This window comes from Saccoglossus kowalevskii, chromosome 10 (genome assembly GCF_978046115.1).
Source record: "Saccoglossus kowalevskii chromosome 10, keSacKowa6.1, whole genome shotgun sequence".
NCBI classification, from domain to species: Eukaryota; Metazoa; Hemichordata; class Enteropneusta; family Harrimaniidae; genus Saccoglossus; species Saccoglossus kowalevskii.
The window spans coordinates 15,307,295-15,331,193 of record NC_140650.1 but is presented as its reverse complement, the minus strand read 5'-3'; the positions used below and the strand labels follow the sequence as shown (position 1 = coordinate 15,331,193).

The following is a 23,899-nucleotide window of genomic DNA, read 5'->3' as shown; positions in this document are numbered from 1 at the left end:
CCAAAAAAAGCAACGGGGAATGAAATGATTGTATAGGTACCCACTCCTCCATCCAAACATCCTTACATCTGCCCTGCACACAATTTGTCAATACATGTCCAAGAAATTAGTTATTTTCAAAGCACAATTGTCGGAAGCCACTACTGGTAATTTCATAGACTATTGTCCAAAACAAGGAACAGAGTTATTAAATCATAAAACAAGAAAATCAATAAATCATAACAAAATATGTAATGGATGATTTTTGGTTAATTGACAACAATAACAACTGAACTGTAAAAAATATCCCTGGCTGTAGTGGAAACTGAACATTACAATGAGCATAAACAACCATGGCAGCCTTTTGTGTTGCCTCAATCAATAAGGAGCTACCCAGAATGCAGTACTTCACTTCATCGACAGATAGGCTGCAGTCTGTGAATAAGGTACATGTAGGCCAAAAAGTTACAAGTCATGATGAAAAGCAAGTTGAATTTTTTTACATTGAGTTTCTTGGTTTTTGTAGAGCCTGCAATGATTTGTTTTTTTATTTCATTCATGTCTTTATCTAGTACTGTCATCAAAATTTTTATTTTCAACATTGGAATCGGCATTTCTTCAAACGATTTTGGTTTTTAAATCAGACATTGGTTGTGGTGTGATCAGTAATGTACTGTATAGACTGCTTGAATTTGTGATGTTTTACATGGTTCTCATAAACCTGCTTATTTTTACCAGTGCATTACGTAAATAGACTACAACTTACAGAAAGTATGATGCATGCCCAAATAAACTTAGCTGCCTTCTGACTTCTGCTTAAGTTATGGCTTCAAAAAACAGCGAACATAGAACAATAGCTGTGAAAATCACAAGTAAATGTACGAAAATCAATCATAGAGATAACGATTTTGAGCGTGGTGGTGTCAGACAAGCATAGCTATCTCCCATTGCAGTATTGCGTATTCACCACACTGTTTGTATCCTGGGTGGAACACTGCTATACCCGCACTGCAGATATATGCTAATTGTTCAATTACAAACGCATCTCTTATAGAAGTGCACATAATTGCATTATTTTAAATGCTAAATTATTGAAATACGACTTATTTTAACCTTAGACACACCTCTATCATATATGTGAGTGTGTGCAGTGCTAATAGAGCAAATACAGTAGCACTGATTTTATTGAAAATGAGCTTTTAATAGAAGAAATATGGTAGCCACAGTGATTACAGGTTTCTGTTCATGTTAAAAAAAAAGCTCATTTGAATCAAACTTTCCTGAATCTGTGGTTAAATTTTAAGGTTTCAATGACAGTAGTCAATTCACAGTAGCAATAATGTGTGTTTTTTTCTGCAAGATTTAATCTTAATCCCATTTGGATTTTTTATACTTCGTCACTGTTGTTCCATCAACATTATAAGCTTCATACATTTTCCTGTTTTCAGCCGTAGCATTCATATAGGCAATATAGGAGACACAACAGGTAATGGCCACCACACCAAATATCATCACAACCTTATTCTGAAACAGAAAAAAAAAAATATCGGTAAACTCCATTTTATGCATAGTACATGTCAGTATAACACAAGACCAATAATACAAAGGACAAATCTTCAATAAGACCAAGAAATTGTATTTTGTGACATGGTTTGCAATTATGTATAAAACAAGCTCACGAACGTGATAAGTTAGGTGACAATAATTTCTATTTTTGTTTAACCAATCATGAGTCAGGTCATGGAGGCAAGGCTGTAAATTTTTGCATATGAACACTAAAATTTGTGTGACATTTAGCTGCTGTCCACTTCGTTATTTTTTTAATTTGTACTGTTATTGTTCAACTTTTCACATTGAGATGGAGAGTAGATGTGTTTGATTGTGCACTTACATCAGGTCATGTGATATGCAAATTGTAAGCTCATGAATATTAATATAAATTTATTAAACTACATAAAGAACACATTTTTTTATCACACCTTCTTTTTTTTGCAAACACAGCACTATTTATTATTTTATTCATTTTTATGTAATTTCCATTTTTTCCATTCTTTGTTAGCTTATGCTAACTGAAATATAATGTAGCTATAACTCATTAACCACAATAAGTTGAGTCATACCAATAATGTTACAATTCCTTCTCGTTGAAAGGCAAATAACAGGGATTACCTAAATGGAGGCAGACTGTTTGTATGCCCCACATATGCTGCTTACATACGATATCATTTCTGAACATCAGTATTAAAGCTGTCCCTGCGTAACGCAGTGTGGAATCGTGCAGCCCTATCATATCATATACATGTACCGGTAGTCCAGGGCGGTAGTCTGAAAGTTGCGATACTAAAACAAAAACATTTGAACGAATAATCGACTGAGGGCGCTGTTCGAAATGGTCAAAATTCGCAACTAGTTTTGCCTTTCCTTCATTATTTGTCAACTTTATGATAGACGAATGACACAAAGTACGATAGTAAACTGTGTCGAAACAAATAAGGACACTTACTGGTTTCACAAAGAGCTCAAAATTCACAGCCTTGAAAAGGGAAGTTGTTCTGACTCCCCTGATGCCATCGCCCGGAGCCGGTGTTCGCTGGGATGTTTTGTTTGCCGATCCTTTCGTGTTGATGTCCTTTTTGGACATGTTGTTAACCGTGATCGATATTCAAAGTGCTATACCTAACGTTGAGGTACACATCCACATATCCAAACAGGTGATCATATACCTTGTGATTGTATCAAGTGGTCGTCGTGGTCACGCTGACTGTACGTATATCCACACAAGATGGCGGTTTTCAAAATAAGCATGCTATGAACTGTGGGATACATACACGATATGAGATGCACCCGGGCGCATCTGATTACATCTAATTAGTAGCTGGACGTTTCGGCCTGCTTCCTTTCGAGCCGGTAAATAAAACAAGTTATGGCCGTGGTATAAATGATATCAAACTGAAAGGTACTTCTGATAGCATTCAAAGTAGTGTTGATATCTAGTATACATAGCCCGATCTAGACTGGCGCAGTCGGCGCGATTAATTTATTTTTATAGTTCAAATAAAATACAAAAATTCGCGAAATGGAGGTGTTAGCGCGAAATCCCCTGTAACTGTGAAATCACCCCGACTGGTTTATTCTGCATCGATTTTTCAACGGGTAATTATGTTAATGATGTTCTAATTGACAATCATCTAAGCCAATCACACCGTCTCTTCAACTGATCTCTGACCGAGAAGACGTCGTGCGAGTTAAAAGTATATATGTAACCTTACCCTACGTCTCCGGCCGACGAGTCCGTGCAACTTAGTATCGCTATACAACGCATGCGCAGTTTTTTCCCCTAGATGAGTACACCGCAAATCAACCACTATTATAACTCCTTACTGTAATCCGGGATACTACTAATAGTACGACAGTCCATACAACACCGCTTCCTTACAGTTTTTAATAAAAAAAAAAACATTTATTTTCAGATTCCAGATTTATTTTCAAAAATCGTATTTTTTTATTTATTTCATGTTTGGAATTTTAATTTTATGAGTAAAGTTTTTATTTTATTAGTGAAGTCGCATTTCATGTGCAATAATTCGAACTAGATTCGACGGGGGAGGGCTCATTCAAAATGACAGGTTTATTTTGTGTGTGAGTGTTGACACATCGGACAATGAACATAATAATTTGCAAGAGACTCGTGGTTCGCTGAAAAAATCAAATTTGATTAGACAATATCCCGATTTGCCACCTTCCGATTGCTGGATATGGAAAGCCACAGCAATTGTACGTCGTAAAATAGTATGTCATGTAGTGCATTTACCATATTATAACGTAACTAGAGTGCAAAGTGCGAAAAAAGAATGGAAAGTTGTGGAATAGTGGTGTAAAGTGCGAAAGCAGGGTGCAAAGTCGTATAATATTGGTGCAAAGTGTGAGATTAGAGTGCAAGGTAGTGGAATAGAGTTGTAAAGTACAACGTATTGTAATAGTGATGCAAAGTGTTAAACTAGAGAGCAATGTAGTGGAATAGTGGTGGAAAGTGCGTAAGTAGAGTGCAAAGTAGTGGAATAGTGCAATCTGATTAAAATCTGATGTAGTGTACGGGCTTTAATTATTTTGGCTATAAACTAATTTCAATTTTATTTTTTATTACTTTTGTTATTAATGACTTTTTATTTTATTATTTTACTTTGATTTTGTGATTTTGATTCTCTACTACCTTGCAGCCTAATCTCACACTTTGCACCAGTACTCTACCACTTTGCACCACTATTCCACAACTTTTCTCTCTATTTTTACACTTTGCACTCTTGTTATGCACTTTGCACCACTATTCCACAACTTTTCTCTCTATTTTTACACTTTGCACTCTTGTTACGCACTTTGCACCACTAACCCACTACTTTGCATTCTAGTTTTGCACTTTGCACCATTAGTCCACTACTTTTCACTTTAATGCACATTTTGCACCACTATTCCACTACCTTGCACTTTAATTTCACCCTTTGCCCCAATATTCTACCACTTTGCACTCTAGTTACACACTTTGCACCACTGTTCCACTACCTTGCTTTCTTGTTTCGTACTTTGCACCAGTACTTCTCTACTTTGCAATCTAGTTTCACTCTTTGTACCACTAATCCACAACTTTGCACTCTATTTGCATATACTCGGTTGATTTACTAGCGTCACTAAAACTGAAAGATGCACATTTGTGTATATATATATATATAACAGTGTATGAAATTGTCCATAAATTATTGCCTCATCATCATACTACATCAGAACGAGTGTCCTACTAGAAAGTTATTAGTACTGTTTTTTTTTTGTTTTTTTTTTTTTGCTCATGTTATACACTCATTATAAAATAAAATTAAGAATACATGTGTCAATGATGAACTTGAAGATTTGCTCATTTAATAGATGATTTTCTTTGTGAGACCATAGACAGCTCGGCATATTTATCACGTACCAAATGCTATTATACCTTATTATGTTTTGGTACAAATTCATGCATGATAATTACGTTAATTTACATAATAATCAGTTTTAATACTTCCATCAAATCCTTCTGCATCTGTTTTCTCAATTGCATTGATTGATATCTGATAATTAATTTGTGGATGATCATTTCTAATTTGAATACTAATTTAACTGTGTTCAGCTTTTTAATTGGCATTATTTGCATGTGTTCGTCTATACATTCCAGCTTGTGTCTTGGTCATGCGTTGGCAAATCACATTCGAGCTTCAAACTTAGAACATACATTTTGAGAAACATATGTACATACCATTGTTTTGTTTAACTATTTGATTTAAGGTGGTCAAATGGCGACAATTTTCATGCTTAAAATTGCAATTCTTGAACTCGGTTGTGTATGTATGGATTTTTTTTTTCAACTTGTAGTATATGTTGAACATAATACTAGTAATAACTTTGTTACGAAAGAGGTGTAAACCGTAGAGGGACTCCGGCGAGTGTGCAGATATCCCTCACACGTAGAGGTACTAGGTTCGACCCAACTTGAAAGTAATACACATTAGTTCATTACAGACAGTCCAGCTTTATTCATCAAATCAGTCAGCTGAGTTAACGCCTCGTGATTAACAGGTCTGTGTCTCACGGTTAAAGCATTGTGAAATTGACACTACTGAATACAATTTGTAAACATACTATTTATAAAATTTCTGTAATATATGTTTATAATGTGTACTTTAAACATGCAAGTTGTTGATCCTAAATAATACTGCAACGTCGTGTAAACCCAATGTGAGTACATGATGGCATTATGGTAACACTTCGATGCACATCTTCTTCAGATCGGATTTACTGGCGGCAATATTAATAAATGATGTCCCAAGTGATATCTTGACATTTCTGTCATTCGATTGTGGGAAACAGTTCTTGGTCTTGATGAATTGGTAGATTTCGTTCAAACATTGCACATACATGTATCGTGAAACCTGGATATGATATAAGTAATTATGTTTGTTTTCAGATCGGATTCAAAATTGCCAACTAAATTACGTTGTTTCAATCACAGTCAGCTGGCGCACGCGTGATAATAAAATATATACGATATTTACTATACGGAGGCCGCCATCTTGAATGCAGCGTAAAACTAAATAAGAGACAAGTTGTGAAACGCGTTTTTCAGATTCCTATAAATCAGGACAAAAATACCAATCTTTCACAGAAATACGATCCACTGGGGTAATATTAAGCCAACCGATAACAAAATTCGGTCGAATTCGTCGTTATTGTGTGAAAAAAACCCTTGAATACGAACACCTAATAACACGAAGAACATAGAACACTTTCCTGGGGTATTTGAAACCAAAAATCGTCATTCTAGCTGAGCAGCCAATCAGTGACGGCCTTACAATCAGCTGACTATGGTTTCAATGAATACTGTAATCAGAGCCATGTCTTTAACATGCTTTGACGTTCTATACATGTATACATTCTGTCATTCTTGACCTTGATAATAAACATACATGAATAGATATTGTTCAAACTTGGTACATGCGTGTAAGGCCATGGCATCATGACGTTTTTTACACCGGATCACAAAATGTTGAATATTGTCAGACAATTTGTATTAACAACTGAAGTTGTGGACCTATTGACATGTCTTGACTGATTACAATCACATTTTACTATTGTATTGTTCATGTTACACATTTGTTACGTTTGTTTAAATTTTACTTTAGTTGTTTGTTGGTAATGAAGTATTAGTTTAGTTCCAGTTGAAATAATTGTTATATTGCAGATCAACATATATCTATTTATATATTTATAATTTTTATTTATTTATATTTATATATTTATATATTTATTTATATTTTTTTTTTCATATATTTTTTTCGCTGAAGGAATGATTCAGTTAAAATAAAATCCAGCGAATATACCCTTTTCCTATATTTTACATTCAACTTGTCAAAAATCTGTGAAAATAAATTCCATACAAAACACCCAGAAAGTGTTTTTAGCGAAAATTAATTCCAGCTAAAATGAAGTATTTTACAGTAAGCATGCAAAAATATAATCTTCATTAAAAGAAAACTGGAGATCGACGCTACAAAATTCACCAAAGAACACAACATATATACCTTTGTACAAGAACTGGCGTAGTATTTGACCTTTGTTCAAAACGAAAAACAAATAAGCTAGATTGCACAGCGAATCAGTTTTATATGTACTTGTGCAAAATAAGATGGATATATTTATTTATCTGTCCATCAAATCTATAATTCTACATAAAGCTGACAACATAACAAAAAGCGGAATTTATTTTCTAATATGTGTGGACACACTTTATACTTCCGTGGTCCGTATGAGTGTTTTGTGTTCTACCTTTTTTAATATTCAAATTCTAAAATTACATAGCACAGACAATAATGTTAAACCCTCTAAATTGCTTACGCAACTACGTGATAATACTTATCTTAAATAATTCATAATAATTTAGTTTATGATATTTAATTCTGCTGACCATATCTCGAGAATATTTCAAAACGATTTGCAAATACTTTTTTTTTCCAATCCCTCGCGATAACTATACGTCCCATGCCATATAAAAACGCATGTCGCCCATCAAATCTGATTTACCATATTGGAATTTGTAGCATTAAAGACCATGTTCATTTTGACCGATATTCAAGCAACCAATATTCAATGTTGCGCTTAAACATTTGGGATTTTTATGGTGTACCTAGGCCCCATACCCTGAATAGCATTAGAAGTATATAAACTAGGTTTTAGTTTATAAACTGAGTTTTAATGTATAAAAAAGTTTTAGTGTGTATCTACAAAATTGTAAATGCACTTTTTGCATATCCTTTGCACCACGAAAACCCAAAAACCTCGCTTCCATCATGATGTACAATTGAAATTGACTTTGGAGTCAGAAATAATAAAAAGAAACATCAATTTTGCAAGTGTTGTAATGAATACAATTGTAATTTGAATTGGTTAGCTGGTATCTGTATTTAGCTAGACGTGATTACTCACATTGGATTTCTTTCTGTCAGAACGTGATTTCATTACACATTTGTTAACACGGTACTTCGTGTATAGGCACTCCCCAAAACACGTTTTTATCCTTGCTATTAGCACGCATTATAATTTCGTCTCTAACAAAACGTTAGAGACAAAAACATCTCAAAAGCCCAACAAAACTATAAATATCATAACAATACATTGACAGAAAGGTGAAGTAAGTAGTGTACTCCGTATACATTCATTTTGTTGTTATATTTGAGCATTTAGTAGTTGGCTGCCGATTGCCGATAATATTTTTTGGAAAAAAAACCAAGTACTAACAATTATTGACATTTCTCAGCCCTGCATATTTATACATATCTTTTTTATTCATCGTGTTTGTTTCGATTTTTCATTAAGTGTTGGTGACTGTGCTATTTTTCTTGTGTGGCAGTTCGCTCTCTACCGCGGGTACCAACATAGTAGCAAATACCAAAATAAAGACTCAGAGTCGTACCGCGTTCCGTTCATTATAGGACTCATACAACTAACTGTCATATCGGCGTACATAACGCGTATAAAATTAAATACATTTCAAACACGTACAACGACTACCGCTCTTTGACACATGTATGACATGAGAGTAATGACCATACTCATTCCGGAATTCAATGCTTTATGATTAAAAGAACACAATGGTCATCTTCGTCGGAGAAATGTTTTGTGTTAAAAATCGTATTTCAATATTGTATACCATTGACGGTGTAACCCATTGCTTATTTTCAATCAAATCTAGGTTGAAATAAACAGAAGTGTCAAATTAATTATTACACGTGAAAGCGCAGTTAAGTGTTATCTTGTCGTTTTTACTCGCTAAAGATATAACGCTAATGTCGTGATGAATTCAGTTAGTACACATGTCTTGTCGGGGATCTATGATTTGAACAAAACACTTGACACGGAGTTCAGCAGTGACAAATAATTTTAGTTTTTTTTGTTTGGTTCCCTAAAAAAAGAGTATGATATTTTCTCTAATATTTCAAGAACCATAATTTATTCACCAATTAACAGTTTACATTAATGAATCACAGATTGTTTTTTGTGTACTGTGATTATAGTCTAGATCTAGTCATTTGTCAAATTTCAAGAAACCTCGCAATACCCTGAACATTCTAGCTGACTAACATTCTAACCACATGAACAACTTAAAGTTAATATCATTTAATAATAATGTATTACACCGTAATGAAATTACAAATTATTTTTTGACTGAAAGTAATAAAAGTAAAGGTAACATATAAAAAAGAACAATAAATTAACATAATATGTTAAAATACATATCATTGTATGCAACAAAGATTATACCCCCGCTACGTCAGTGGCCCGCCTTGGCCACCCATACAGTCCAGCGGTCATTGAACCACGTATATTATCAGTGGAGTAGAGATATGCCGAACAATTGTACATTTCCACCATACTGACTAACAGAGGATCGAAACCGAAGTTCGGTGTGTGTGTGTGTGTGTGTGTGTGTGAAGTCAAGTACACCGTGATTTGCCTCCATCGGGAGTGACTCTGGGTAGGATGGACGAGCCCATGGAGGACCAGGGCGGTGTGAATCAATCAAATGAACAACACCAGCAACAGTCGATCGACACTGAACGAAAGAAATTACCGTCTCTCCTGCGGCCAGTAGGTCAGTTACAATTTAAGACATTAACATTTCCACAGTGTAGTTTAATAGATTTGATCCACGGTTTCCGGATCCAATACTGTAATCGTGTCTGATTCATTTATTCCAAAATACCCTACATGGTGTCTAAATCGATCTTCTGAAATTAAACACGTAATACAGTGATGGGTCAGTACTTAGGAATGAACATGTCTCGTTTTTTAACTGGTATCGCATTTCTATTTCTACTAAACATCATGACATCATGTTTTGCAATTTATTTTGCGAATATTTGCCCATCCCATTTTTCATCAGAAATAACGTTTTTCGTTGATCAAATAACTCAGTCAGTAACTAAATAGCTATACATAAAAAAAGAATAAAAGGCTTAGAAAAGTATAGGAATAGAGTCGGGAGGTGGATGAACCATTCTTTGATTTCTTGATCTAAAAGTAAACACCAGCTGTGGATATTTCCCTGCACAGTTATATAGTATTTTTTGTTTGCATATAAATGCTCTCCATTTCTGCTCGGTATATCAACAACACTTGATAGAGGCTAGATGTTCTACTTTGTGACATACATTGTATCCACTCATCCACATTACAGAACTCTCCTCTAGAGAGTCCCTGTTTTGCTTAAAAGTTCTTATTCAAAGAAAAAACACACTCATTCGTAGTAACAATTGATTTTCATTTCAGTTCCTGACTTTGTTATTTTTTTGCATTGTGAATTATTTTGATTCTAAATGCAGATCGTTACTTTTCAGTTTGGTATTTTGTTAGTGTTCGTGCATTCATTATTTCTGAAGTTTTTGATAATTTTCTTAACTGAGTCGCACTAATTAACACAAGTTCATAACAACTTTCTGCTCAAGAGAAACAATAATTTTGATTTAATTAATGCCAGTTCTATTTACAATTGCATGTCCTGGTTATACATGCTATGTAAAGAAAGGTTCACACAAGAATGGCCCCAGGTATTGTGAAACAACTTCATTTTTACTAGTTGACTGCCATGCATTTAGCTACATACAGTGATATGAATGCTGTGCAAATAGATTTACTAAGTTGTAATTTTTTCAGTCACATGATCAATTTTCCAGTTTTGTGTAGGAGTACTATTTGGCATGCACATTAGATGTAAACTGATGTAGATGATTACCCTGTTAATCTTATTCTATAAAAATTGAAAACTGATTTATCAGCATTGTAGTCTGGTTTGCCTAACTGAGATATCCAAAGTCTGGAATTCTGCATCATTTGTAATGTGGTAAACCTAGCTATAATAATGTATGGCAACCAATTCATTCACATTTGGGAGTTGAATACCATTAAAACAAATGATCAGATTTCCCTGATGCTTACACTATGGTTTTATTTTATGCTGTTATTCATTAAACCCAGATAAAAAGTTTGCACAAAACATAGGTCTAACATTCATGAATATAGTGATTTTGGGATCATTTACCATTAGTTTCTATGGTAAAAATTTCTCATAGATTTCTTAAAACTTTTTGTTTGGTTACGTACGTTAAAAAAAAAAACTTATAAGTTAGATGCTTATAGTTATCAATAATTATAAGAGACATTCATTTTCTATGAAATAATGCTGTAACATCGCTTCATGTGGAAATGATTCCGAAAATGTCCATTTATTTGGGCATTTTTTATCTAAAAGAAATATATCATACTAAAATAACAGAAAAGCTGGTGACATGATTATGTGGCACAAAACTTGTGATAAATTTTTTGCTCCTATTTATTAGGTCAAACCGTCAAATACTACCTTAAATTAGCAAACCAATCAACGCATGTAGTCAATCCGACTGTGCAAGTTGTGATAGCTCAAAATCAACCTTAACAGTTACAGTATCAATTCATGAACATGTGTTTTTAGGTGACCATGACCCCAATTGCTTAATGCCATATAAACCTGGCCTAGATTCAGTATGGACTAAATGCCCAGTACTGAGTGTGTCATCATCATCTGGAGATACAAAGCCTTCATGTTTAGCTGCAATATATCATCATATATAACATCATCTAATTCTGAATCAGTACACATTCAAGCAACATTTAAATTCACCAGTTCATCTGATTTCCATAGATGGTATATACTCCCTGACTTGCATCTTTGTGGGTCTAACATTTATTGTGTTTATTTAAAATTGATGTATTGTTACTGTGAATTTCATAAAGGTATGAATGTTTTTTTTTGGAAATTTATAAAATATTTATACAAAATTTACCAAGAATGATCTTTGCACTTCATGCAAATCTAAAGAATACACTTTCTTAAGCTATGTATAGAAACCATTTGGTACTGTACATTACCCATGATGCTTTGCAGGGTTCTTTCAATCTTTATATAAAAATATATACATGTGTGTCGTCCAAGCCCTAGCTCATTTAACTGTTTTCTATTAGTATCCTTTCTGAACTGAGAATACCAGCCTCCATGTCTAATAAATATGGTGCACGTGACTTTAGTGTTGCGTCCCAAGAGAAGAATCTCGCATCAGGACTTGTAATTAACTAGAACTGGCAGTGACATTTTTTTCTCTTCCATTAGAACAATAATAGCAAGCCTTCCCCCTGTGAATTCTACCCATGTATTTTAGTGTTACACCAGTGAAGACCCTTGTATTAACAAGTATATAATGTATTATTTAATGTATAAATCAGTGCTTGTACAAAACTGAGCTGGTTTGCATGATGGTTCACCTGTCTCTAAATGGCTGCATGTGAAACCATAACTGTGTTCACCAGGAAATTAGGGCTGACCTGTGTTTAATCATGGGGCAGTTGCAACATGTCATATTCTTGTCTTGCCATATGTCAAAGATTGGAGATAGAGATTGTGTTGCAATGAGCTTCTCTGGGCATGTGATGAAGAAACTTTCCTGCAGTCTTGTAAATGCTGGTTCCTTAATACTATAGTTTATAAATTAATTCAGTAAATTTTTTTCCATGTTGTACATTCATTTTCAAAGTGTAGTTGCTTATCAACTCATTTAAATGAAACTCTAGGTTTCAGTCTTCTCTGATAGACCCTGTTCTGAACTGTTCCATGACTACTGAATCTCAGTCTGTTATTTTTCAATTAGGCCCCACCAAAAAAAAAGTTAAAAAATAACTTCAAAAACTAAATGGCTGCCACCCACATCTGAAGTCCTACATGACACAGGCTTACAGCAAATGTTAGCAGGATACCATTGGCACAATTTTAGTTGAAAAAAAAAATTATAATCCATAGAGCGTTCTAATAGGAATAGTAATCTTTATTAACATCAGATTAATGTAATTAGTTGCCATACACCACATGTATGAATCATAACTAAAATATGTCACCAGTGAGTTGTTTACATGGTTCAAACATTGTTTACATGCTAACAGTATTTTACACTCATGGTTAAATTGAATTCTTGATGAAGTATAATGTTATACTTTTCATGCAATTTGACGATTACAAAAATGCCCATATTAAGATTTAATATACACTGTACTGTTGTGACTCTGAAGGTGAACCCACTAGATTTATGACAGATTACTATGACAACACTCTAGATTTAGTGGTCTATAGGTATATGAAGTAGAACACAATACAGTTTTTTAATTGTCACTGCTAGAAAGTTCACATGATGCCCTATTGTTTTAGAAAATTTCAGGCTATTAAATGACAAATTTGAAAGTGGTTTTGTTGTTAATGTTGGAAACTTGCACATCACAAACTATTATTATTTTCTTCTTTCAACCTCAGTCACTTCTGCCTGAGTTGGTATTACCATATTGCATCTTGCTATGAGTGTAACCAGAAGAGAAGCTACATGTTAGATGTAGCTGTTTTGACTTAGGTACATATATGCTTGGTGAAGTGAGGTGAGGTGAGGTGAGGTGAGGTGAGGTGAGGTGAGGTGGGCCACAGACTTTTGCCAGTTATCAGATGTGCTGTTGAGACCCTTTGTTGCCGCTTCATCGTTTTTTTGACACAAATACAAGGTTGATACTATGGTTCCAAATTTCAAGTTGTGTATTTACTCTATTAAAAAAAATGCTTTTTTGTTTACACTGGATCATTAAAATATTGAAAGCAAATTAGTCATCACCTGTGCACATGTGGGAAGCGTCAATAACAACGCATGCTAAAACCGCAAAAGTTCATGGGTAGACGCTTGTTTATAAACAATGACACACTATGCATGCGCAGGTGTCATCTTCCCTATTAAACTGTTGACACACCTTATTTATGTAAATGCATGCACTACTACGGTTACATAGCAATCCGGTAATTTTATTCCAATGCCCACACATCACTGGGTTATTCATTTACTGCTGGGAAGTATGCACAAGTAATTCTACAAAGTATTAAAAGGAAAAATCTTTTCTTCAAATATCTTTACATTTTCTATGATATCTTCAATTCACAATGCAAATTTTATTTCAAACAGACAGTATATGATTATAGCAAACTTGACTTTGATCAGATACTGTAATTGTTATATTTGTTGCTTAAAAACACATTTTAAACATTATGACATGTGATGTTAGTTGACAATAACAATAATTATCATCCAGTGATACTGTAAAGTACTTTATTTTAGCTTGAATTAATTTTCGTCGAAAAGGCTTTTTGCGTGTTTTGCATGGAATTTTTTTTTTTGCTGATTTTTGACGAGTTGAATGTAAAATATAGAAAAAAAGGTATATTTGCTGGATTTTATTTTTCACTGAATCATTCCTTCAGCCAAAATAGCAAAAATTAATTTCAAGCAAAAATAAAGTATTTTACAGTAAAGCATCTTTGGGCAATTAATTGATCTATGAATTGTTTTCTCCATACAGTGATGGGTGCAATTACTAAGGAGGAATATTCCACCCAATACTGGCCTAAATTAGAAAATGCCATTATTCAGCTGTTGACACAGACACCTGGCGACTATATTCCTATATCGTATGAACAAATGTACAGGTAAATATTATGGTTTGAAGTGCTGAAAACCGTCTTACAAATTTATTTTCAGTTTTTATTTTAGTGTTCAATAATTTACAGGCATTCATGACTTCCTGTCTTAAAGGAGTATGTCCATTTGCATTAAGATTGGCACTTGACCCACATGCTATTTGGTGCTATGTGTAGCATGGGACCATTAACAACACACTTGGTCACAAGAGCTAACTTCCCTATAAAATTAAATAAAACATTTCACAGTTTTCTCTGATTTGCGAAAAAATTTACCTCAGTAAATGAAATTAAATACAGAAAGTTACCGTAGTTACAAATCATTATTACCTTTGAGTGTGTAGTAGGTGGTGTTGAAGGGGGTGTTGTTAGTAAATACAGACAACAAATAGCTAATAAAAAAAATTGAAAGCAAAAAAATATTAGTCGATGTGAATGGGCTCCCCAAAAATTTCCTTAGTGAGAGTGTAAGTGTAAACTCCTATAGTTCAGTTTGTATTTTTACCTACCTAGTTACTATTTCCGTCTTGTTGCTTCATAGCTTGTGTACATTGTTTATGTTCATTCATGTTTGTTTTTTTAAATTCATGTTTGTGATGATTCTCATTCCGATCTTCATGCATCAATAACAAATAGCTGAACTCTCAAATGCTTTGTGTGATTCAATACCCCAACTTAGTTATTCACTTTTTGAGATCAAACAAGTGAATTAAATTTGTTAATTTTTTTTTAAACATAATGCTTACTGTGCAGTTGATTATTTTTTTTTTTTTTATTTCAGTTGTGTATATAAATGTGTTTGTCAGCAGCACTCAGAACAGATGTACAATGATCTAATTAAAGTAGTAACTCAACATTTAGAAAGACTGTCAACGGAACTTCAGGCATGTTATATTCATTACTCATACTTTAATGGGGAATAGGAAACAGTTATGGGGAACAGGAAACAGTTATGGGGACCAGGAAACTGTTATTTCCTTGACAAACGCAATACACAGTGAACCTGTCTAAACCAGACGTGAGAAATTGTTTGACTTAATGTGGTGTTCAGTAATTACTTGTAGAAGTCTTTTATATATTAAAAGCAGTTTCCATCCCTCTGATTGTCTTCCTGCTCACAATTACTTTCTGTCTACTTACCTGGCACACTTATATATTGAGCGATATTGCAGTAGACGTTAAACTTATACATTCCTGTGCGTTGAGTTCTGTTCACATGAAATATTGTCGCACATTACCACAAGATAACTTGATGTTATAACTTTTCAACAAATCACATGCAATGTACGTACATGTTCCGTATATGCAAACTAGCTAATCTACATTTATTATCACCTGATTACACTCAATAGTGTCCACATTATCCATTCATCCCGTGATTGGTGCACTTCACCAAAGATTGCAAACATACACAAAAATAACATAATTTCGTTTTTATTCAAACGATGAAATGGCCCAAAAATTACATAAATTATTTTTTATAAAAACTTACCGGTAGATGAAATGGCCTTTTGACCCCACCCCCAATGTTTGTATATAACAAATGTAGAATGTGACATAGATGTGTGAGAAAGAAAGAAAGTTCATTCATATTATCGTTGTTTTGGTCTGTAGTCATTTATCAGTGTAACAAATGTTTCTGATTGAGAGATTTACTCTATTCTAACTGAGGATCGACTACATCGCCAAGCACAGTTGATGCTTTGACTGACATAATGCTTTAACAAATCTCTGTCACAGAAGCACTTTAATTGTCTTGGAATGGCACGACTTGTTGGAAAAGTGTATTTTTTTTATTTTTTGTTTTGTAAGTTGTAGCACCGTCCCTCAACACCTTTTCCTTTAAAAGATCCTTTGAATGATCAATGTTTGGAAATTGAAATTCTGTGAGATTTTGTAGATGTTCAAAATATGCACTATTGGAATAGTTACCAGTGATGTTTTCTTTTTCAGGCAAGTTCGATTGATGTCTATGTAGAACGTTTTAATTTTGCACTTACGCAGTATACACAAGCATTAGGGGGCATTGTTCCCATCTTTAACTACATGGTAAGTATTCATGTTAAGGGGCATTGTTCCCATTTTTAACTACATGGTAAGTATTCATGTTAAGGGGGATTGTTCCCATCTTTAACTACATGGTAAGTATTCATGTTAAGGGCATTGTTCCCATCTTTAACTACATGGTAAGTATTCATGTTAAGGGGCATTGTTCCCATTTTTAACTACATGGTAAGTATTCATGTTAAGGGGGATTGTTCCCATCTTTAACTACATGGTAAGTATTCATGTTAAGGGCATTGTTCCCATCTTTAACTACATAGTAAGTATTCATGTTAAGGGACATTGTTCCCATCTTTAACTACATGGTAAGTATTCATGTTAAGGGCATTGTTCCCATCTTTAACTACATGGTAAGTATTCATGGTAAGGGGCATTGTTCCCATCTTTAATTACATGGTAAGCATTCATGGTAAGGGGCATTGTTCCCATCATTAATTATGTAGTAAGTATTCATTGTAGGGGGTGTTTCCTCCCCTACATCACAGTCCCTCTATCCCCAGTCTGAAAACGGCTATTGTCTAAGTGTGAATTACCACCCAATGCTCGTACAGACCTGGGTATGGCTTTCCGCAAAGCATAGTCTTTTGATAGCAGAGCATTCTATTGAAATGATCAATTCATTGTTCCCTGCATATTCTAGCTTTTACAACTGAAATAGACCATATTATAATACTTTTTTATAAGTTTAGAAGCTCAACACAATTTTTTAATCGGCATATAGTGGCATATTGACATTATTATTCGTAAATATCACACTTAAATTTGAGGTACTCGATCTGTCAGGGATCGCAACATGGAACTTTTCTAACAACATTGAACGGTTGACCCTTTCTATTCCTCATGTGTTTTAGAAAGGTCAATGTTTTTTCATATATTGGATAGCTTCACTTTTTCCGTTCAAATTAAAGATGATCTCTCGCTGATTCAATGCAATTTGAATTTTTGTGTCATTATTTTTTTTGTTTTCAAGCATATATTTGGAATGTAGTTTACAATGCTGGTGACATCATGTCTCTAAGAATAACATCCTGCAGTATCAATTCTTTAGCACTGCCATGAATTGAGTAAGGAGACTTTTTTTTTTGCTTCGAAAATTTAATTACAGGCGCCATTTTGTTTTTGATTTACAGAACTTACTTGATGCGTTGTCAGCGGGTTGGCCCCTTTTATAGTGAGAAAATAGCATTCAACCATAATATTTGTTTTTCATTTGAAAAGATATGTACATTTACTTTTTGGTGATGTCAGATGTTCATATTTTGAAAAAATCCTGGTAATATATTCAGCTCTGTTTGCAGTTTGTGATTGTAGTGTGTAAGTTGTATACGTTCAGCTTTGTGGCTAATTGTCCAAGGTGTGAACGGTTTATTTAGCTGCAACCAGCCCTGGGACATTAGACTGCCAAGTGTTTCCAGTCCTGGGATAGAGGGACTGTGTCTACATGAATGCAATTGGGTCTATGCAATCATACAAGATTAGCTTAAATCTTAATTAAGCTGAAGCCTGTACTCATGCCTGCTCATACATTAACTCTGATGGTTATCTGTACTGCAATAGGTTGCTAGGAAACCGTAGAATTGGCCTTCATTGATTCTCGCCAAAATGAGAGTACCGTTAAAGTCCTATTATAAACCGCGGTTTATATTACAATGTATCAATTTAAAAATTGGGATCAAAAGCTCAAGTTCGGGGTGCGGTTTCTATTACGTACATATTGCAATCACTAAATGGGCGTGGTCATTTTTTGTCCACAACACATGCACAAAACAAACAATACACCATACAATCTCTTGTACCGTTGTTTGTGCCATGCCAATTTTAAATAAAATGCATTCTTTTTATTATATTTTTTCAGAATCGTTTTTATGTTGCAACAAAGCTCAACACGGATTTAAAAGATGAATTATCACATTTATACACAGTTTATGTTGCAGACAAACATGTTACTGGGTTATTTAGTGAGTATTAAGTTACCATATTTCATTCACATGTTGTTTGAAATCTGACCTTTGAAAATATCAATAATCAATATTCCCACAAGATTACAGAATACATGTAATATTTGTATTATCAGTAGCGGCTTTAGTTTATAATGGAAGATAAAACACTGGAATTTGTTTACTGCTATATTATTGTTGTTTTTATTGTGAGTAATTTTTCGTATTTATTACATGTACCAACAAAATGACAAAAAATAACCTTGATACTTTTTCTTTATTCGTTCATTTTGTTCTGTGATATTGATGGGTATAATCCCTTTCTACATATTCTACAGTTTTCATGATTGATGTGCGCCCAATTTACTGTTGCCATATGGGTTTTTAGTGTTTGATATGTTTGTATTCCACTCGCCAATGCCTGCTTGCTTCTCGTTGTATGATGTGTCTTAGAACCATTCTTAGTAACATGTGTTTTTTCCAGCTTTGCTTGAAGAAGCCCAACACAAGCCTTTTACTGTTTCTCCTCCAACTATGGCAAATATTATTAAAGGACTTCACCATCTTAAACCTGGTAAATACACTATTATATCAATGTCTGTGGGGTGCAGTTTATTGAAAGATGGACACAGCTAACTAGTAAAAAAAATTACCATTTCCTGAGGTTGAATTGCTAGAGGAAAATAAAATAAATTATTTTTTTAACCTTTTCATAACCAGTTCCCTCCATTCATCACAAATTCACAAATAGTTTTGTTTATAGTCTGCACTTTCCTTCAGAAGATTTAGACGTAAATAAATAAATAATAATATTTTGAGTAAAAACCGACTCGAATTTTGTCTATTGGCTCCCAAATTAGAGTTCATTTCCAGAAAAAAAAGTGCAGCAAATATGCAAGATTTGATTTACAATAGTGGTTTACAAGTTATGTACGGTTACCTGTAATGATTTACACTCTGCATATGAATACGACCGTATAAGAACAAAGAGAGATGTGTGGATTTACTGAAATAAATTCTGTATAATAATACACTCTGTTTTTTCATCTTGGAAATGAGACAGGCCTTTACAATCATCTGGATTAACTGGTAATAATATTGCTAACTGAATTTTAAACATTTTTTTCTTTTTCTCACAGCTTATGCACAGCTAAAACCCTATTTATTTGCTAAATTTATCCCCAATATTTTACCTCCTGCGCAAGAGGACCTTTTAGAACAGTATGTTGAAGAAACAAGGCAAATGCAACAAGAACTCATTGAACGTCAAGGATATTCAAGGTTTGATTTGTTACTACAAAGGTTTATGCATTTCTTACTGCTGTAATGTCTTGAGAAGTCACAATAGTCATTTTGCTGAGTATCCTAAGGGGTTACACAAGGTACAGTTTAGTTTGGTGAGTGTCCTAAGGGGTCACACTAGTCCATATCACATATTGTTTCTGAAAACAATCTTACCACTATCTTTGCAGAAAAAAATTGTATGCCTGATAACATTTTGAGAATTCCATCTCCACACAGACCCACTTTTTAAACAATAAGTATATTCTTGTCAATAATGTCTAAGTGAATTCCATACTTGCTTTCTTGTTTTTAATTTAAATAATAGATGTTTTGCCCATGATTTTTATTGCTACCTCAACCCTTCACCCACACAACTACCAAACATTACATGCGCAACTCGCTAAAACTATTTTGCTCCTAGAATAAATTTACTCTAAACCAGCATATATACCATATTTCTTTAACAACATTTAGAGTTTTTTGCCACAGACCAGATTAGTATGACAGATCTACTGTAGTCAAAACCAAAATACATTGTATCATTATATTAAATTTGAAATTATTATCTTTTGGAATAAATTTGATTGATTGATTAGGTATGGTTTTGTTTAAAGTTGGAGTTGTATTTTTCTTTATTGTCCTTGCTACATGTAGTCACAAAAGTCAGTTTAGTTTATGTCCTAATTGGTCCTGAGTGTTGTAAGGGACCACTTTAGTCTTTTTTATGAGTGTTCTAAAAAATTTGGTGAGTGCATGCTCCAATACTGATGGAATTATATGTATTAAATAATAATAATAACTGGGGTACTGTATGGTAAATATAAAATACATTGCACAGACAGAAATAAACAATATATAATAAGAAACTATATCTATTATGAAAATAAAACTCCTTTGTTTTTACATGTATTTGATTTGGTATATTGTATTTTTTAAATATATGAGCAATGCAATACTACAATTGCATATTGTGTTATTTTTTATTCTTCAAATAAGGATTTCCTTTCCTCCTTTATATAATTCACAAGCTAAGATGACTACTTTTGCATTGCATTTTTATTAGCTCTGTATTCTAGGCAAACTAGTACCGTACTTCCCCGAGTATAAGCCCAGGGGCCTGAACATTTAAAATCGGGAAAAATAAGGGGTGGGCTTATACTCGAGGACCACCTCGGAAAAAATATTTTTTTGCTGTGTTTAAAACTGTAACCATCTTCCCAACTTCGAAACATTATCTAAAAAAACAAATTTCCGTTCACAGCGCCAGTCTCGGAAGGATATTACGTCTTTTTGAGGGAAAAAAGGAGAAACAAGTCTTCATTGATTTCAATGACACTTTTTACAATGAAGAAACAAACATGTTCATAAAAATACACACATTTTATTACAATACGATTTACATACCGTCTGAATTTACGGTGCAAAAATGGGTAGGGTCTGTAGGAAAACTCCCGATACAAACTCTCGATTTCCGCCATGGTTTCATCATAATTTGACATGAACAACTTCCTTTGACCTCACAGGTCACGTCTTTCGTTAACCAATGAAAATGATGTGTCGTACAGTCGAAGTTTTCTGATTATTGACGAAGTATTTTTTTCAACGCAATGCGGAAGTGAATTACCGCAATGTTAAAATGCAATTTGTTAACACTGATTTCGACAAAAAACGGTGACGTTTTCCCCTAAAAGCTGTTGATTCGCAATTTTCGAAAGGCAAACTAAGGATGAGAGAAGTATTCACCCCTTTCACAGCCGCCAACAAGTCAAGTTGAAGAATAGTTTGCTCGTTCACACCCAATTCACGATAGTCTCAATAGACAAGATTATTCGGGGAAATAAAAACGATGATCAGTGACCAGGTTTCACAACTTGACGATGACATTTTTGCCGTTTGAAAAACTACTACTCAAAAGAAATATGGATTATTTCAGTATTGCAATTTGCAACATCGAGGTTCATTCCGAGTAAATAACATAATAGAAAACGTGCAAACTATGTTCTGTCACGTACATTCGCCCGCCGTGAACCAAACTACCGTACCAATCATGATTTTTATGCAATGAAATACACTTTTTACATGCGTATTTTAATAAATGTTGTCGATGCCCGGTAAAAACACCCTGGGCCTATACTCGGGGATGCCCTTAACTCGTAAATGTCCAAAAACAGAGGGGTGGCCTTATACTCAGGGAGGGGCTTATACTCTGGGAAGTACGGTAAGTTTAAGTAGTGCCTATACTTTGTTTATGTTATATTTCTGTCACAAAAGATTGAAAACTTCTGCACAAAATGTTCAATTGTGTAATGATGAATTTCTTTAAAGTGATTTTGTTTTGTTTGTTTCTAGGGATAACCAAGGAAGGAAAAGGCCTGGTGAAGACAGTATGCAAAGTAGGTAATTGTTATATTGAGTTTGAAAGAAATCTGACATGATATCCTGAATTCAAATTTAAACATCTTATCTGATGCCGTAAGACATTATTTTTGGGTTTTGATATTCTATATTTAGAGATACATCTTCAAGAAGCATACCGGTACATAAACTAAATTATTGCATACTGCAAATGCTTAATTTAATGGGTATTAATTTTGCTATTTTCCCTTATGAGTAAATTCCACTAAATTAAATCTATATGAACGTGTAAAATATCAAAAAAGTCATTGTTTTTTGACCAATTCGTGAAAATTAAAACACAGTGAATATGTTCAAAACATGACAATAGTGAAAGTAAATGGTTTTGCAGTATATAGTTTAGTTGGTTATTAAAATATAACTTATTTTGACCACACTACTGTCATTTATACAGTATGCTAGAAAAGTGGTATTTGTATTCTATGGTACAAACATAGAATATAGTAGAGATGGGATCACAGTGTTGCAGCAATATATTTGTAGATTAACTTCATAAGGTCAGCAACATGCATGTAGATTGCCTTTTTTACTGTCATGTAATGAACCACCTAACTATAAAAACAAAATTATTTGGTTTACTGGGATACAAACACACTGCTGACTTATTTTTTTCTCTTCTTTCAACAGAATCTGTGTCGTCAAGTTACATGCCAAAGAACTCTTCCAGTTGAGAGATTTGGAATTTGGTTGACTCCAAAGTTGTGATGTAAATAGAATCGTGTATAAATTACATTTTATGCATGTGCTTTTAAAACAGTGCCCCTCAAACAAATAAAAGGATGGACACACACATCAGTCTTGAATTGCTTCCCCTACCATCTTCACCACATACTATTCAGTTTTTAAAAAAGCATTCGCAAAGCTTCTCTAAGCAAACAATGACTTAACGCTCACAGAAAAAATGAATCAGGTTCCAGACAATCAAAAACAGTGACAACGCGACTGCTGTGTGAATGATTTTTGTTCGCTTTCTATGACATTGTAATTTGTTGAAACACGTGACTGGTGAAGCCGCAATGACATCATCAAACGCCAAATTCGTAAAAGAACAGGAGTTGTTTGGCATATTCACATTTTAGTCGTGAGTGTTACTCCGTTGCTAGGTACATATTAAAGTGCAGTGCAATTGACTATTATTTAAACTGATATTTACTAGTACCATATTTTCAGTTCTGTTTTCTCGTATATCAGACCAGTAAGTGTAGAGCTGCCTGCCTACACAAGAGACAGGATTTGCATTATGTAATCTATTAGATGTCCAAATACTCACTTATTGTGTATTTAATTTACAGATCATTTATCATGTATAAAAGTTGATATGATCAAAACGAAATATTGATTAATTTTGCTTTGTTATTAACCATATTGCATTGCAGCAATAAAACCAAAATGGCGGAAGATCGTAAATGTGACTTGCTCGCCAATTGTCGTCCTAGAAAACACATGATGTTTCTATTGTGTGTGATTGGTTGAGTGTTTTGACATTTCGTCACTATCTAACTTTCAGAATCATTCACATTGTTCTGGTTATTCAAACTGAAAAAAGTTGCAAAATATTAAAAACTTTTAGTAATATCCAATTACGACAGATTGATTTGAAAGTAGCATCAAG

At 33.8% G+C, this 23,899-nt stretch overlaps 2 protein-coding genes across 2 annotated transcripts; one reads left to right on the top strand and one right to left on the bottom strand.

The window, feature by feature from the left end:
• Positions 1-1,159: 1,159 nt before the first annotated feature.
• Positions 1,160-2,761, bottom strand: LOC100369814 (small integral membrane protein 8-like). Its single transcript, XM_002734343.4, has 2 exons — positions 2,483-2,761; positions 1,160-1,503 (listed from the first exon to the last, which is right to left on the bottom strand). The coding sequence occupies exons 1-2, from the start codon at positions 2,618-2,620 to the stop codon at positions 1,348-1,350; spliced, it is 294 nt and encodes a 97-aa protein (XP_002734389.1). The 5' UTR covers positions 2,621-2,761; the 3' UTR covers positions 1,160-1,347.
• Positions 2,762-9,432: 6,671 nt separating this feature from the next.
• Positions 9,433-23,697, top strand: LOC102804003 (CDK2-associated and cullin domain-containing protein 1-like). The gene is made up of 9 exons (XM_006815963.3): positions 9,433-9,649; positions 14,470-14,596; positions 15,369-15,471; positions 16,541-16,636; positions 18,507-18,609; positions 19,073-19,162; positions 19,728-19,869; positions 22,222-22,265; positions 22,915-23,697. The coding sequence occupies exons 1-9, from the start codon at positions 9,538-9,540 to the stop codon at positions 22,956-22,958; spliced, it is 861 nt and encodes a 286-aa protein (XP_006816026.1). The 5' UTR covers positions 9,433-9,537; the 3' UTR covers positions 22,959-23,697.
• Positions 23,698-23,899: the final 202 nt, after the last annotated feature.

Excerpts from the sequence above, each read along its gene's own strand:
- LOC100369814 (XM_002734343.4), bottom strand. The coding sequence starts at position 2,620 with ATGTCCAAAAAGGACATCAACACGAAAGGATCGGCAAACAAAACATCC. Across the intron at positions 1,504-2,482 it reads TTGAGCTCTTTGTGAAACCA|AATAAGGTTGTGATGATATT; the intron begins GTAAGTGTCCTT and ends TTTCTGTTTCAG.
- LOC102804003 (XM_006815963.3), top strand. The coding sequence starts at position 9,538 with ATGGACGAGCCCATGGAGGACCAGGGCGGTGTGAATCAATCAAATGAA. Across the intron at positions 9,650-14,469 it reads GTCTCTCCTGCGGCCAGTAG|TGATGGGTGCAATTACTAAG; the intron begins GTCAGTTACAAT and ends TTCTCCATACAG. Across the intron at positions 22,266-22,914 it reads TGGTGAAGACAGTATGCAAA|AATCTGTGTCGTCAAGTTAC; the intron begins GTAGGTAATTGT and ends TTCTTTCAACAG.